Raw genomic sequence first — 17,792 nt, 5'->3', positions numbered from 1 at the left:
CCGATAAGACGCCTTATTTTTTTGCCTGGCCCAGGCGGATACAGCGGAATAATTTTTGCCCAGCACACGCTTGGTTAATCGATTTTGGTTGCGCCCCCCCACGTGATACGCACGCTCTAGCCTGCTAAGCAGTTTGAATTTACCCCGATCACCGTTCAGCTATGGCGTCGCAGATTATGCAGAGCAGCATGGAAACCGCAGTGCAGAGAAAGAATTTTCTGTTTCCGAAAAAGTTGTGAGAGACTGGAGAAAGAAAAAAGAAATTCTCTGGAAAATGCCGAAAACAAAACGGGCCCAGTGCTACGCCGTCCCGCCCCACCAGAACCTGGAAAAAGACTTGTATAAATGGGTAAGTGACTTGCGCTCCAGGGGCCTTGTTGTGACACGTTTGACTATACGAACCAAAGCTTTAAGACTTTCTAAAGACACTGGTAAATATGGTGCCAACCTCCCCATTTTCCATGCCTCTGCTGGGTGGTGTAGCAGGTTTATGAACAGATACAAACTGGTCTTGCGCCAGAGAACACACATAGCCCAAAAGTTGCCCATAGATTTGAAGGATAAAGTGCATAACTTCCATAATTTTGTACGTTGTGAGCTTAAAAGGTGTACGTTTGAACTGTCGTCCATAGGCAATATGGATGAAACATCAATGTTTTTTGATATGCTGGGTAATACCACAGTTGATTTTTCTGGAAACCATACAATTAATGTCAAAACAACTGGCCATGAAAAGCAACACTTTACCGTTGTCTTGTCAAGCATGGCGGATGGGAGAAAGCTTATGCCAATGGTTATTTTTAAAAGAAAAACCATGCCAAAGGAGGACTTTACAACTGGTGTCCTGCTAAAAGTTCACTCCAAGGGGTGGATGAACGAGACTCTTATGCATGTTTGGCTAGATGAGGTTTGGCTGAAAAGACCACAAAACTGTTCCAAATCACATGCATTGCTTGTTTGGGACCAATTCCGCAGTCATCTGAGCAAAACTGTAAAGGAAAAGCTAGGGAGAAATAATACAAGGCAAGCTGTGATTCCTGCTGGCTGTACAGCAATCCTGCAACCGTTAGATGTCTCCATGAACAAACCTTTTAAAACCCATGTAAAAAAATCCTGGAACGACTGGATGTTATCTGGACAAAGGCAGCTAACTAAAGGGGGTGCTTTGAGGCGCCCTAGCTACAGCCTTGTTGTCCAGTGGGTTAAAGATGCATGGGATAAAATACCCAAAGAACTGATCATCAAATCCTTTAAAAAGTGGGGAATAACTTGTTCAATTCACAGGGCACATGAACTGGAGTATGAAAAAATTGTTGAACTGTTTGAAATTGACACTGATGAGGAAGAGTTTTTTGGCTTTTCTTCTGACCAATTGTATTGCTGCTAAATAAATAATGTTAATGTTTATCCATAAACATGTGGTATGCATAAGGTTTAATATCATACACAAATCCCTTGGAAACCTGTCTTCTCCTGTGGAGAGAGCGTATGGTACCTTTGGGGTAGTGGTCATTGCTGCTACTTACAAGGGGCCCTTCACTCTCCATATCATGCGGGATAGAACAGGGGTCCGGGGCAAGTTAAGTACCTCTAACACTTATCCCTTGGAAACCTGTCCTCTCCCGTGGAGAGAGCATAGGGTACCTTTGGGGTAGTGGTCACTGCCGCTACTTACAAGGGACCCTTCACTCTCCATACCATGCGTGATAGAACAGACAGGGGTCCGGGGAAAGTTATGTACCTCTAACACTTATCCCTTGGAAACCTGTCCTCTCCCGTGGAGAGAGCGTAGGGTACCTTTGGGGTAGTGGTCACTGCCGCTACTTACAAGGGACCCTTCACTCTCCATACCATGCAGGATAGAACAGGGGTCCCTTTCAAGTTAAGTACCCCTGACACTTATCCTTTGGAAACCTGTCCTCTCCCGTGGAGAGAGCGTAGGGTACCTTTGGGGTAGTGGTCACTGCCGCTACTTACAAGGGACCCTTCACTCTCCATACCATGCGTGATAGAACAGACAGGGGTCCGGGGAAAGTTATGTACCTCTAACACTTATCCCTTGGAAACCTGTCCTCTCCCGTGGAGAGAGCGTAGGGTACCTTTGGGGTAGTGGTCACTGCCGCTACTTACAAGGGACCCTTCACTCTCCATACCATGCAGGATAGAACAGGGGTCCCTTTCAAGTTAAGTACCCCTGACACTTATCCTTTGGAAACCTGTCCTCTCCCGTGGAGAGAGCGTAGGGTACCTTTGTGTTAGTGGTCACTGCCGCTACTTACAAGGGGCCCTTCACTCTCCATACCATGCGGGATAGAACAGGGGTCCCTGGTGTAGGTGGGTGAAAACCAAGGCAAGTTAGGTACCCCTGACATCCATGACCCAAAGGCAGCCCTCGAGTGTAGGGGAGTGCGGCCAGGATGGGGACGGAGAGGGGGCGATCACCTGAGGTGGAGAGATGGGTCGGAGAGGGGCCCCCTGAATGGAATCCCCTGTGCCGCATTGCTACCCCTACAGGTGGATGCCCCCACGATGCCGCCCCCATCCTTGGAGAAGCACTCGCCCTCGAGCTCCAAGGTTCCCTCCCTGACACCTCCTTTAGCTCTCCTGGGGAAACCCGGGGCAAGTTAGGTACCCCTGACTTTCATGATCCAAAGGTGAAGGATTGTGCACATACCCCTCTTGCCAAGCCAGAGTTCCAAGAGGTTGGTATAATTGTAGACAACCCCCCCCGGGGAGGCCCCCCCTAACATATTGCCGACAAGCTTGAGGCACCCTCGAGGAGATTTTTTGAAACCCAGATTTCAGTACTCTAGGTCACCCCCTGGTGTTCCTTGCAAGCGAGAGATGAGTTCCGCAAGTCTGGACATGGCCACCCTCTCCCTCCTGGTATGTCTGGTCATTGTTCCCCTGGCTTGTGGAACTCATTGCCGTGCAACCTATGACTTTATTGATTCTAATTCCCTCCATGTCTCAGGGCTACCTATTACTACTTTGGTCCCCCCCTTGGGCTTTGCGGTGAAGCCATTGAGTGTTACCCTGTGAGGTGCTCTCTTTACTTGATCGATCTTGCCACCACTGCCCCAGCCAGGGAGGGCCCTGAGGTCGGTGTGTCCCTTATGTGGGCCGCATATATATGGCTTTAAGGGTTCCCTCTTGCAGCTTTGAGAATGAACTTTGCTAGCCCAGGCCTGCCTCTTTTTGCATACCCGGTTTTAGGTTGGTCGAGTTGTGCCTAATTTAAGTGAGTTTTCTGTGCCCTGGACCCTACCCCAGGCAGCCCACTGTGAGTAGTTCTACCAGCATGGACCAGTAAGAGGGGTGTCCCTTTCCTGTCTCCCCATGCTAGGCTACCCTTGTTCTCCTATGTATGCTGCTCATCCTCAGAGGCCACCCTCCCCCCCCCCCCAGGCGATTGCTGTGGACCCCTTTTAAGCCTTTAGGACCCAAGACAGGCCCTTCAGGCCTCATTCCTCTGCCTGTTCTCCAAATTGGTGGATGGGTCGGGGAGGGTACTGTGGGTGCTGGCTCATGGTCCTTGTGCATCAGTGTTCAAGAATGGGTACCCATTGGGGTAAATCCTCATCAGAGACTGATCACACTTAGGCAGAAAGAAACTAAGTGGCAACAGGAACTAGAAAGCCTTACTCCCAAAGGTTTAAATATAGACCTAGATTTACAAGCATTTATGCTATAAGGTATAGGTTTCTCCCAATAGTAATTCTGTAATTATCAAGCAATAGTTGGTAGCGGAGCCTTTTATTATAAGAATATAGTCTTTACAGGTTTATAAGAATACAGGTAGAGACCGACTTTTCTTAGGTATAATGTGAAAGTTTTTTATGCATATAAGTAGTCAGGTAAATTAGGTACATGGAGGGTCTTACGTACAGTAGAAAGATTAGCTCTCATTGTGATACAGAAAAAATTCACCTAAAATACGATATGATTTTTATTATTTTGTATTGCGTATGTGTTATTAATGTTTACATTTTTATGCATTATACCAAAGGATAAGATGAGTATTGAACAGTGTAATAAAATATTCACCTGTCATAAAAATGTAAACATTTTGACTTAGTTTATAATTATGCGGGGTGTAGTGAAGTAAAATAGAAGGATTGGTTTTTAATGTGGTAGTAGTAGTGTGTATGCAAAATAAAATATGATTTTAATTTGTATTTAATTATTCATGTGTTTTGTATAGGGTACTAATGTGTTTATATAGTTATGTATTATTTTAAAGGTCAGGAAATTATTAGAATCATGTATGCAGAAAACGTATATATTAGATTTTAACATGTATATGTATTTATATCCGGATAATGTTAATATATTTTTTTAGCGTTTTTGCAGTGTGGCATATGTCCCTATTGATAATTAAACTGTGTGGCATAGATTTACCAATGAATTATCATAAAACACAGTAAGGACGTAACACCACCGCTGCCTAATATACTAAGAAGAGTTCAAGAAACATGACGACTTAGCAGACACGCCGCAACAGCACATGGCTACTGGATGTGCTGTGTTTACATCTCGCTTAGTCTGACGAGTAACAGGAAGGGGCGGAGCTTAGAAGGCTCTATTTAACAAGGGGATACGAACCACACATTACATCCAGCGTCTTGAAGAAGTTTGCTAAAGCCAAACGAAACGTGTAGACAGGATGGTCTACCTCTAACTACAAAGTCTGCACTTTTAAAAAGAGGAATTTAAAAAGGTTTTTACAAACTTTCCAATTTGGTATACAGTGACACAAGGGGAGCAATGGTCGCTACCTGCTGGTTCATGTGGAGCTGAACTCTCACAGAGAGAGCGCCAAGGCTTTTAATAAGGCATTCATTTGTTTTATTTCTTGTAAGTGCAATAGATTTTGAGCATTAATAAATGTTACATACATTTTTACCTTGAATCGTGGATGCACTTTGTGTTCTTATTTTCCAGTATGTATATATATATATATATATATATATATATATATATATATATATATATATATATATATATATATATATATATACAAAAAAACAAAGAAGGCACTCTCCATTTCAATAACCTTACTTATTTATTAAGGTGAACGTGTTCGGGGTCTCCCCCGTCCTCAGACCACTTACAGTGTATCACATAAAACATTTACTTTATAACACCTTACCTCCACTGTGCATCATCTACGTCAGAGCCCCCATGCGTCCGTGTAACACAACACAGACACCTAATGATTATAAAGCTAGAAATCACAAGAGCCCTAATCAGCCTAAGACTAGCCATTCATTTGATTCCTACCATCCATGGTACATGTAACTTGGCACTTAAAGGGGATCTGACCCCAGATGGGTTCCACTTCTGCAATTGTTGTATTAATAGCCTGCTACCTACAATCTTAAAAATAAGTACATAGTCAAAATACTGAAATCAGTTATCACTCTGACCCCCAACAAATGTCACAGGCAACACACCAGATCATCAAATACATTCATAAGGGGAGCAGCAACATTAAGTACATAGTTAGAGACAGAGCACAAATGAAAGATACAGGAAACATTGGTAATCCAAGTGTACATTTAGTCCCTTGGGATACATAGTATCCAAATAGAAAATCCATTGGGACTCACACTGTAGCAGTCGTTTGGCCCTCTCCCCACCCCTGGCACATCTAGGAATGTGGTCAATAATAATATAGCGCAGATCAGATACTGCATGATTGTTAGTGCAGTGTTAGTTAGTTGTTTTAGCCAACAGAACCGGAAATGGCGGCATAGAGCTATATAAGCCCAGAACAGCAAGGAGGTCAACGGCCCAACGGGAACGAGCAGCAGAGGGGTCTCTGCTCAAAGGAAATGACGCTGAGGGGTTGCAGAGATCACGTGACCATCCCCCAATGGGGAGAGAGGGAGGTTACCCCACGTGCACTTGAGGCCTACCACCCCTCCCCTTTATGGCCACGACTCACCCCTAGCGACCTTTTCCTGCGCAACAGGACCGTGACCTCCTGCCGCCAGGGTGTAATTTATCAATCTCCACCTAAGAAGGAATCTCAGCTACCAAGCCGATCTAGCCGCGTAGTCAGAGATGGGAGATTACTAAATTTACCGCTATGGACTTATCAGAGGCCTAGGTTGACTAGCCATAGCCCTGCCATTAGCACGAGAGCCGCCATTGTATAGGACAAGGGAATCGGGAGGGAGGGGAAACACTTCACAGCCTGGATCGGATGGAGAAGAGGAAGTTGGGAGGGGAACCTCAGCTTTTACAAGGTAAGGAGGGGCCTGCCCTAACCTGCAACAATGTTGCACCTAGAACCCAACCCTCTATCTCCTATCCCACTTTCCTACAGCCTTAACCCTTAGCCTGCTACAGGCCCATACTGGGCCCTACACGAACTTAAGGGATTAAATGCTTACCGGGGCATTTCCAGGAGTGTAGGGGAACAATTTAACTTAACTTAACTATTAACTTAACTTAGTAACTTGTATAACCATGAACCATCATAAATAAAGACACAGACACTTCTTAATGGGAATTTTTTTTAGCCGTCACAGGTCAAATTTTTATTAAAACTAACTTAATAACTTTTAGCCAACAGAACCGGAAATGGCGGCATAGAGCTATATAAGCCCAGAACAGCAAGGAGGTCAACGGCCCAACGGGAACGAGCAGCAGAGGGGTCTCTGCTCAAAGGAAATGACGCTGAGGGGTTGCAGAGATCACGTGACCATCCCCCAATGGGGAGAGAGGGAGGTTACCCCACGTGCACTTGAGGCCTACCACCCCTCCCCTTTATGGCCATGACTCACCCCTAGCGACCTTTTCCTGTGCAACAGGACCGTGACCTCCCGCCACAAGGAGCATTAATAATGCTCTTGCCGCCACCACCACAACCTGACTTACAGGAAGGGTGAAATAGCTCCCTGGATATCCTTTATAAAAATATCTAGCCCTATGTCTGATAGATGGACCTTATCTCTACGATAGAGCTCAGTTCTGTCGGCTGAGATGGCTTTGTGCTGTACCACGAAGCCACCTGCTCCCGTGACGGTTTTGGATAGTGCTGCATTAATTTTCTTCCTAATCCTATATGCCGCCGTATGGGTCGACATATGCCTCCAATGCAAGCGGGGAACTATATTTGACCAGCCGAGAACTACCCCAGGGAGTCTGAAGCCAGCCGATGTCTGACTACATAATCATGACTAGTTCAAGGACAGGGATGGACCCTACATCGTTCTCCCCCAATGAAGGATTAAGAGGTGCGGTTTTCCCCATCTTAAGAGGGCACCTGAAATTACTTCCGCAAGCTGTGGCCAGCACATTCCCCTATTTCCTAACCATCTAATCGATGCTTTACTTAGGGGGAACCCTAGATTCTGACCCAATGGAAGTGAGGAGCAACGAATCGAAGCCCAGTGGATGAATGAATGCCCCACAATCCAAATCCACTTTGCTCCCTGGTGTGCCCCTGTGGAGACAAATATTTTAGTGTGTGCACACATAAAATTGCCATTAAACAATCGGGCGGACGTATTTCTTGAAGCAATTTGAGCGCCACCGCCCCATCCGCTTTATGTCATCGCCTGAGCGTCCTACGCTTGCTGCCTGCGTCGCAGCCCCTATTCTGAAGGAATGAGGGGCAATTCTACTGCTGTCTAAGCCTACCTTCAGCGCTGCTTGATTCAAAACCCTACCAAACTGGTATTTAGATAAAGCCGTTCCGTCAGCGTGGATCAAAAACTGTCCTGGCAATGAGGGGCGCAAAGCTAGATAATTGTTTATAACAGCTATGGGACAAGAAACACTGCTCGGCCTGGGCGCAATGTGTAGACAAGTGCCCCTGCCTGACTGATCAGTTTTTGAGCGTGGAATAAAAAGGAGCAGGGAGTCAACGGCAGCTCTCACGTGCTCCAATTGAACTCCGAAACCCACCGCAAGCTTAGAGGGGGCTACTAACTCACTCAGCCGAAGGGCTGCCGCAAAGGCCAGCACAAAAGCTGCCTTAAACAGCGATGCCTCAAATGGGGAATAGCATGAGCTATCAAGCGACAATACCAGCTTATCTAGGTGGTCTTGTGTAATGGGTTCCCTAGAATCAGGTAGCCTGGGATAAATCCTGACCCACCCTTTTACCACTTGCCGAATGAAGAATGAGTTAGTTGAGTCTGGCAAACTCAATGCCCTATAAAAGAATGATAACGCGGCTAATTTTGACTGGAGGGAACCCTGACGCGTGCCTAAGTTGTGAAGACTCACCAACCAATCACACAGAGATGCAATGTTCCCTTGTGCAGCGTCCATGCCCCTGGACCGACAAAACTGGTCCCATTCGTCCCAGAGCTTCGAGTAAGTGCGCAACGTGGAGGGGGCTAAGGAAGAACGTACCATTGGCAACAGAGCTACCCAGGAGCGACCAGCTGCCAAAGAAAAGCAGGACAAAGTAAACCCACTGGTGATGCATTAGGAACTAAGCGTCTAAAATTGTCCCACTCAAATCTGGACAAGGCGTCTGCTACCACATTATTGACACCTGGCACATGCTTCGCCTGGAACTGAATGTTGAGTTCCAGGCAACTCAAGACCAAGTGCTGCAACAGCATCACCACAACAGCCGAGGTGGCCGACAGGTTGTTAATCGCAAAGACAACACTGGTGTTGTCCGTCCAGAATATGATTGTCTTATTAGAGAATCTCAAACCCCAGAGTTCCACTGACAGGACTATGGGGAAAAGCTCCAGGAGGGTTAAGTTACGGGTAAGACCTAGATGGGGCCAGGAGGCCGGCCAATGCTCTGTGCTCCATTCCCCCTGGAAGTAAGCACCATATCCATGTGATCCTGCCGCGTCTGTGAAAAGATGCAACAGTTGACTAGATATGGGGTCTGACCGCCAGACACGCACGCCATTGAAGTTTTTAAGAAAAACCTCCCAGACTCTCAGATCTGCCAGCAGGTCCACCGTGAGGCAGATCCTCTGAGTAGGTTTTGTTCCACCACTCAGTTGTCTTTCTAACCTACGATTAAAGATCCTGCCCATAGGTATGACCTTGCAAGCGAAATTAAGGAGCCCTAGCAATGATTGCAACTGCTTCAAAGAAAGGGCCCTTTTTGAAACGGCCGCTCGAACCGCCATCAACATTGCGTCAATTTTGTCAGCGGGCAATCTACAGACCATTTCCAATGTGTCAATTTCGATGCCCAGAAAAAACAAACATGTCGCGGGGCCCTGTGTTTTGTCCTCTGCCAGAGGTACTCCAAATTTGTCCATTATTCCGCGCATGCTGTTCATTAGACTAAGGCATTCACCTGAGCCAGATCCTCCCACGAGGAGGAAATCATCTAGGTAATGCGCTATTGAATCGCTGCCTGTATCTCTGGCAACCACCCAGTGTAGAAAGGAACTAAATGCTTCAAAAAGCGCGCATGAAAGGGAGCATCCCATAGGGAGGCAGTGATCCACGTAGTACAAACTCTGAAACTTACATCCCATAAGTGGGAAGACTGAAGGGTGAAGTGGCAACAACCGGAAGGCAGACTCGATGTCTAATTTTGCGAGTAGATCGCCTTTTCCAGCCTGTCTAACCAAGTCCAGAGCGCTATCAAATGATTGATACCGCACGGAGATTAGCTGGGGGTCAATTGCGTCATTGACGGAAGTGCCTTTAGGATATGAAAGATGTTGGAGAAGTCTAAATTTTCCTGTATCTTTCTTTGGAACCACACCCAAAGGTGATATGGTTACATTTTTTAGTGGTGGGTGAGCCTCTTTATTGAGTTTTTCCAATACCACCTCTGGGTTTTGGTATGCAGACATCAAATTTCTCTGTATATGCACTCCCTGCACCCTTTGAAAAAGTGGAATTCTAAAGCCAAATGAAAACCCCTCCCATAGCATTCGCGCTGTGGCCTGATCTGGGTAGGCCAACAGCCAAGGCTTAAGCGCGTGGACCCTCACTGGAGTTGCTGCCCTTCTGAGCAGTAAATGATCCGGGAGCTCTACTGTTGTTGCCACTATCTTTTCTTTTGTTGCATTCGATTCCAGGATGTGTGTCTAAAGATGCATGCGCTGCCCTTATCGCACTTTTTTTCTTGATATGCCCAACAGGCGCCCCCCCCTTCTTCGAAGCCTTGCATTCCGAAAGGACTGCTGATTAGCCGAAGATGAAGTCGGGGCTGCAGGTCCCTTATGGGGATCCATACGCTGCCATAATTGATTGTCAGTGCAGTCAAAAGTTAAAGAGGGGTTGCCTGACCTTTTTCTCCTGAACTCGGAGTCGTATTCCCTCCACACACCTTCCCCACGATTACGTTGGATCCAGTGTATGGTGTCTTTATATTTTAGTATGGCTAAATTCTGAGAAGGGTACTTCTCCAAATAGCACGATGAGAAAACCCTGAAACATTGTAGCCACTCATCAAATGAGTCTGGGCGTTTAAATTTCTTTGGGCCAGTCCCTTCCGCACTCTTTTCTTTTTGCCTGTACGCCTCTACAGACAAATCGAAAATATTTACGTACTTCCCTTGGTGAATTCTGTTAACTGTCTTTTTCCGCAAATGTGCGTGCAAAGAGTAAATTTCACCAGGGCTGGCATCCCCATATAAAGCCGCCCTCCTCTCCGAGATTGCTCTGATGGGGGGTAGGGCTTGCAAATCCGCATTGGCATTTGCCTGTTGGGGTGAGCTTAACGCATCAGGTGCGCTAATTTTTTTAGATTGTTGTTTCGCTGCGCCTACACCCTTTTTTAATTTTCTTTATCATGCTGAACATTTTTTTCTGTCCCTTCCCCTGTAAGCCTAACAATGTATCGCTATCAGAGCCTGTGTCTGTGTGTGAAGTGTCAGTAGTGTCTTGCTGTTCATGTACAAAAACAGAACGCTCACCATGTGACACTCCCGGCTGTGCAATCTGGGTGCTGCGATCCGCCCCCGGCTGCTGGTGTTGCTGAGGGGTGGAAGATGTCTGCGCTGCAGATGTATCCGGCATGACCACGTCTGCTGAACTCATGGCGACTGCTGCGTCTGACGATGCTGGAGCTGTTGCAAGTACTCCCTGTAAAAGAGAAACCAATTTGCGAGCACTTTGGAAGTTGTTTAAAGGTGCAGACACATTAGCAGTCAGGGATGAAGTTAACTGTTGCCTAAGTGGCTCAACTAATGCATTTAAATTAATGGTAGCCCCCTCCTGCCTACCTATTGCTGAGCTAAAACTAGGTTGTGCACAGCCTGCCTCCATACTCATTCGTTCATGCATTCCCACTGCCTGATTTGCACACCCAGCATTAGACATTCCTGCAGCATAAGCTTTGTTGAGTCCTACAACATTAGACATTCCCACAGAGTTATTAATTTGCCCAGCATTCATTCCCATAGCATGCATGCCTGCAGCATTGATCGTATTACCAATATCACTCACCACAGTAGAAGTCCCAATATCACTCACAACAGCAGAAGTCCCAATATCAGTCACAGCATTATGAGATTGCTGCTCATGCATGTTCATGGCTTGTGCAGTGTTAATAAATTGTAGAGGCCTGAAACCCCTGTTAATAGTGGCTTGACCCCCCCTTCTCACATAACTCCTACGTGCAGGGTTTGAAATCCTAACTCCTCTCCTTACCGCCTTTGCCCCCCTGCCTCTCCCTCTGTTAATAATGGATCTGCTCGCATGTCCTGTTACACCCTGACCGGGTGGGTTTACTGCCTGCTGCCCTCCTTCCCCACCCGCTACGTGTCCCCCTTGAAGCAACATTCCCTCATGGTGCTCACCTTCAAGCTCATGAGGGTCCGCTGCTGCTCCGGTGCCGCCGATGTAGTGAATGGCCGCACCGGAAGTCCCTGCGCCTACTTCCGGTTGCACGGCTAATGTAAATGCGCAACCGGAAGTAGGCCCTGAAGCCTGAAGAAGCGTTACCGGAGGCTCCGGTAACGGACTTGGGCCTGAACTGAGGGATGCTGCTGTCATCTGATGAGGCGGTAGGGTGGTGGTAGGCGCGCGGTGGGATGTGGCTGGGATGAGATGAGGCGGTAGTGTGGCGGTAGGCACGCGGTGGGCCCCATCGGGCCTGGAACCAATCAGGGATGGCAGCAAAGGGGTTAAGTCGGGCGCGTAGCTGAGACCAATGGGGGCAAGTCGGGCCTAGGGGCCCTTTGAGATAAACCATGTTGTGTTAAAATGGGCCCAGGTGCCTGGGGAGACATTTGCTGTAAAGCGGGCCTAGGAGCCTGCAGGGACAAATCAGATTGTAATTGCAAATGAGGCCCAGGGGCCTGTATTTGCAAAACGGAGCCAGGAGGCACATTTTCAGAAATATGGGGATCCCTGGATAGGCCAGGCCCAATTTGCTGAATTTGTGGAACCGCATGCTGCAATTGCACATGGCCTGTGGAAAGATGTGCAAAGGCAGAATTAGACATTGCTGCTGCAATGTAGCTCAAGAAATTAGAAACTGCTGGAACATCTGCAGATGGCACAGCATGTAGTAGGTTTGCAAATTGGTTAGGATTAAAGTGCTGCTGCTGTTCTAAATTAGATATGGGGGAATGAACCTCCTCTCCCACAAACTGTGATTCTGGTACCAAATCCACTAAATTTTCCCTAACTTCAGTGATTTGCTCCTGAGAAGGTGCTGCATGAACTTGTGCCACAACAACAGCTTGATTTTGTGTACGAGGGATGTAGTCTAAATCATCAGCAAATGTTTTCTGTGTACTTATCTTTCCTTTGTCTTTCCAGCTTCTGCATTATCCTGATAGCGTCTAGGTGGAAGAACTGAACGCCTTGAACGATGCATGGTAGTCAGAGAAAGGAGAAAAACTGAGCAGCACAGAGAAAGAAACACTTCACAGCCTGGATCGGATGGAGAAGAGGAAGTTGGGAGGGGAACCTCAACTTTTACAAGGTAAGGAGGGGCCTGCCCTAACCTGCAACAATGTTGCACCTAGAACCCAACCCTCTATCTCCTATCCCACTTTCCTACAGCCTTAACCCTTAGCCTGCTACAGGCCCATACTGGGCCCTACACAAATTTTTTATTTTCATTGGGATTAGGTTTAATTTTTTTTATTTTTGATAATTTGGTTTATTATTTTATGTAATGTTAGACTTTTTTTTTTAATCTTAAATTAATTTAAAATTAGTTTTTTTATTTTTAAGTGATGTTAGCTTTTTTATTTAAATTGTTTGTAATTTATTAATTTTTAATTTAGGTAATTGGGGTTAATTAGGTGGTGTTAGGTTAGGGGGCTTAGTAATTTTATTAGTTATTTGCTTTGTGGGGGTGTGGCGGATTAGATGTTAATAGATTTATTTGTTTTATTGCGTTTTGTGGGTTTGGCGGATTAGGGGTTAATAGTTTTATTAGGTTTATTGTGTTGTGAGTTAATGGCGGATTAGGGGTTAATAGTTTTATTAGGTTTATTGCATTGTGGGTTAATGGCGGATTAGGGGTTAATAGTTTTATTAGGTAGATTGCGATGTGGGTGAATGGCAGATTAGGGGTTAATACATTTATTAGGTATATTGCGATGTGGGTTAATGACAGATTAGGGGTTAATATTATTTTATTAGTTATTGTGAATAATTGATAATAGGAGTAAATTAGAAAGTTATTGTGGTATGATGTGTTAGAGGCGCCACTAAAGATTGAAAGTAAGGATGAAAAATATGCCAAAAGGGAATAAAAAAGCTGGTGCTACAATACTCACAGAATGTGAGGCTGAAGTACAACAATAGTTGAGAATATAGTGTGGTCCAACATTCAGAGCAATTAAATACCTAATATATATAACGTGATATAAATAATCAAAAGGGAAAAAATATATAATATTTCAAACTACAATAATAGTAGCTGTTGCACAACTAATATGTGGTGACCCAAATATGCCTATATATACACAATATGTAAGAAACCCAAACGCTCAAATGAGAGTGATAAAATACTGATAGAATTAATACAATATAAAATAAAATGTAAAAAAAGATATAAAACAAAAACAAACGTGATCACTATAAGGATATAGTGACAAAGTCCTGGAAAACATCCCAAGTGAATCAGGGTAATTTCAAATCCAGTGAGTCCCAATGATGATGATGGTGACGTGAGGCTGAAAAACTCCTTCCAAAAGCGTATTGGCTCAAAAGCAGGAATCTGTGAAGTGGTAGAAGAAAGAAGAAGGCGTCACAATAGTGCAACATCAGTGATGTTAACTCTTCACACACATTTACAAGTTGTACTTACTAGAAGCAAGGCACTTGAGAAGTGCCACAACAGCACTCTGGACTCTTATTAGTTGCCCAGATAGCTATCCACTCGCTGGAAAGAGGGTGCAGATATTCCACAGTCCGGATCAAGGTGATAAATCCAAATTGAGCAAAAAACTGTGGGTAGTTCGTAATTCAACTGTTCGTGCCCAAAGATTACCGCAGATAATTCAGTCCACAAAAAGTAGTGATAGCCGATATTGTAAAAACAACTATGGCTTTATTTAAAAACAAATGATTGCACACAACGCGTTTCCCGGTCCACTGACCGCTTCATCAGGTGTGTAAATAACACATGAAACATTACGACTTTAAAAACTAATCTCGGTGTCTATTGCCGAATAGTACGCATGCGTATGCCGATACCCGGACCAATGGGAGCCCCAATCTCAACCGGCTTCCATTTGATTGGTGCAAAATGTATTCAAATGTATTCATTTTTATTCATTTGTTGCATATCATTTGTTATTTTATTCATGCCTTTTATAATATTGGATTTTCTTATATACATGTTATATATTATATCTCTTATATATATCCACATTTTATGGAGGTATTGTATTTTGAACACACAATATAGTGTATTTTATAATATATAATGTTTTGTTCCTATCGATATGTCTATTTTGTCACTTTATGGGCAATCTCTGTTACTTTATAATAGTGATATATATACAATATTTTTACTTCACTACGGTGGTATGCTTATGACGATATCTGGCGGGATGGAGCGTATAACTTAACCAGCTCCTTTTTACTATTTACATTTTTTATTTATAATATTTTTATATTTATTTTTGTTATTTGCTCATTAGCTAGAAGGTTCATTATATTTTTAGTACATCGATACCCAAATATATCGGTCTTGATGTCTCCCCGTTCCTGCCAGTGAGGAGAGATCTGTCAAACCTGATCAGTATTATTAGAAGATCGGTGTCTATGGAATTCAAATCATCCATTCAGGTTGAGCCCTTTTCTGCTATATTCTTCTCGATTTTTATGCAGCTTAATGAGATAGCAATAGAGAAGGGTATGCTGTTACACACCCATGATTTTGCACCAATCAAATGCAAGCCGGTTGAGATTGGGTCTGGGTATCGGCATACGCATGCGTACTATTCAGCAATAGACGCCGAGATTTGTTTTTAAAGTTATGATGTTTCATTTGTTATTTACAGACCTGATGAAGCAGTCAGTGGACCGGGAAACACGTTGTGTGGGATCATTTGTTTTTAAATAAAGCCATAGTTGTTTTTACAATATCGGCTATCACAACTTTTTTGTGGATTGAATTATCTGCGGTAATCTTTGGGAACGAACAGTTGAATTACGAACTACCCACAGTTTTTTGCTCAATTTGGATTTATCACCTTGATCCGGACTATGGAATATCTGCACCATCTTTCCAGCGAGAGGATAGCTATCTGGGCAACTAATAAGAGTCCAGAGTGCTGTTGTGGCACTTCTCAAGTGCCTTGCTTCTAGTAAGTACAACTTGTAAATGTGTGTGAAGAGTTAACATCACTGATGTTGCACTATTGTGGCACCTTCTTCTTTCTTCTACCACTGCACAAATTAGAAAGTTGCATGCTCTATCTCAGTGCTTTCCAAACTGTGTGTCGGGACACACTAGTGTGTCGGCAGCAGTGTGTAGGTGTGTCCCTGCTTCAGCCCAAATTTTTTTAATTTTTTTTTTTGGGTTCTTACTTTCCGTCTGCTTGCTACTCATATCACATGGTTGACACGTGATTGATACCTAGGGGGTCACAGATCATCTTAACCTATTGGCGCAGCTCAGTGGGAACTGGAACTATTGCCATTGGCGGCTTTGGGGGCACATTGGCTCCTTACTGCACGTGTAGTCTCCTTAAATGGCTCGTGACTGCATGTGTAGTCAGTGAGTGGGACAGCAGTGTGTTTGCAGCGTGGGCAGTAGTCAATCGGACTCACCGAGCTCTGAGGGTGGCAGCTTAAATGCTGAGCTGAAGTCAGTGGGGGTTTTTTGCAGCTAGCTCCCAGTAGTGCATTGCTGCTCCTGCTCTTGATATATGGATAGGAAGTGGAATCAAAAATGCTTGATGATGAAATGTGAGTGTCTTTATCTAATATTACACCAAATATTCAGAAACTGTTCATCCCATCAACCTCATACATCCCATTAAAATAATAAGTAGTTATTTGTGTTATTAAACTTTTTTTAAATTCTTGCACATACATACTGTTACTTATACATAAATTATATAATAACTAAATGTATTTACGTGTCCATATCTCTTAAAACAAGCTAGTTTAACCTCCTTTTTGCTAGTACAACTGAAATACTGTGTCACGAAATGATGTAGGTCTAAAAAGTGTGTCACCAACATGAAAAGTTTGGAAAGCTCTGCTCTATCTGAATCATGAAAGAAAAAAATAGTTTTTTATATCCCATTAAGCTATTGCGATAGTTTGTTATAGATTGAGGGTAGATCCTAACTATTTTTCACGTTTTTTGTTCCCATGCTCTAATTTGTTAATATGACTTTGACCCAATTTATTACAATAGGGTAGGCAATAGATTATTATAAATAGCTTTGGATTTTGCATTTTTTTTTCACCTGATGTTATCATACTACTTCTTGTGTGGGTATATATATTTACAGCCTAGCTGTCAGTGGCCGAGGCAGCAAGGGCTTATTTAGTTGATGATTAATCAGAAGACCCCTCTGAAACAGATATTACCATATGAAAATGGAAAGCCCACAGTTTAACTCGGGTTTATCTTAGTTGCATGGCTATCCTCACATTTAGCATTATAGCATCACACTAGCTCCCTATTCTTCATGTTTTAGCACCTGCACAATCACCTTCTTTTGTTTAATCAAGTAGTACTATCTATGTACTTTAATGTACTACATGTTTCAAGATATTTCTTAACTCCAGACTGTAAACGCTATGTCTGTATTGCTCCCTATATCGTTAAACTACATTTACCCTTGCTTTTTCACTTATATTTTCTCTTAAATCTTCAAAAGCCAGAGGACAATGCAATTTATTAGACAAGGATGCTTTTTACTTTGCTATATAAGTTTACTACCTCTACATTACTATCCTCTACATGCATAATCAACAAATGCAAGATAACAAGACAATGCAATAGCACTTTGTCTGAACTTCAAATTAGTAGTAGATTTTTTTTTCTCTGACAATTATAAAAGTTATGTCTATTTCCACTCCCCCTGTACCATGTGACAGCCATCAGCCAATCACAAATGCATATACGCTTATTCTGTGAATTCTTGCACATGCTCAGTAGGTGCTGGTGACTCAAAAAGTTTAAATATAAAAAGACTGTGCACATTTTTTTTATGGAAGTAAATTGAAAAGTTCTTTAAAATTGAATGCTCTATCTGACTAATAAAAGTTTAATTTTGACTTGAGTGTCCCTTTAAAACTCCCCTTTAATGCCACTCTCACTAAACTATCTCTAAGCTGCCACAACTTAAGATTTATTTTATGGGAAATCTTAAGGAAAACCCAAACTAACAAATTAAATCCTAGAATAC

At 43.8% G+C, this 17,792-nt stretch overlaps 1 protein-coding gene across 1 annotated transcript in view; it reads left to right on the top strand.

The window, feature by feature from the left end:
• Positions 1-17,792, top strand: part of LOC128645416 (collagen alpha-1(XI) chain-like) — a 256,246-nt gene that overhangs the window by 14,004 nt on the left and 224,450 nt on the right. The window contains exon 2 of the mRNA XM_053698409.1: positions 12,721-12,886. Within this exon, the coding sequence (XP_053554384.1) occupies positions 12,844-12,886 (43 nt within the window). The 5' untranslated portion in view covers positions 12,721-12,843. The remainder of the gene's footprint in view (positions 1-12,720; positions 12,887-17,792) is intronic.

This window comes from Bombina bombina, chromosome 1, assembly GCF_027579735.1.
Source record: "Bombina bombina isolate aBomBom1 chromosome 1, aBomBom1.pri, whole genome shotgun sequence".
NCBI classification, from domain to species: Eukaryota; Metazoa; Chordata; class Amphibia; order Anura; family Bombinatoridae; genus Bombina; species Bombina bombina.
The sequence above is the reverse complement of the archived record's forward strand: the minus strand, read 5'-3'. Positions and strand labels throughout refer to the sequence as shown.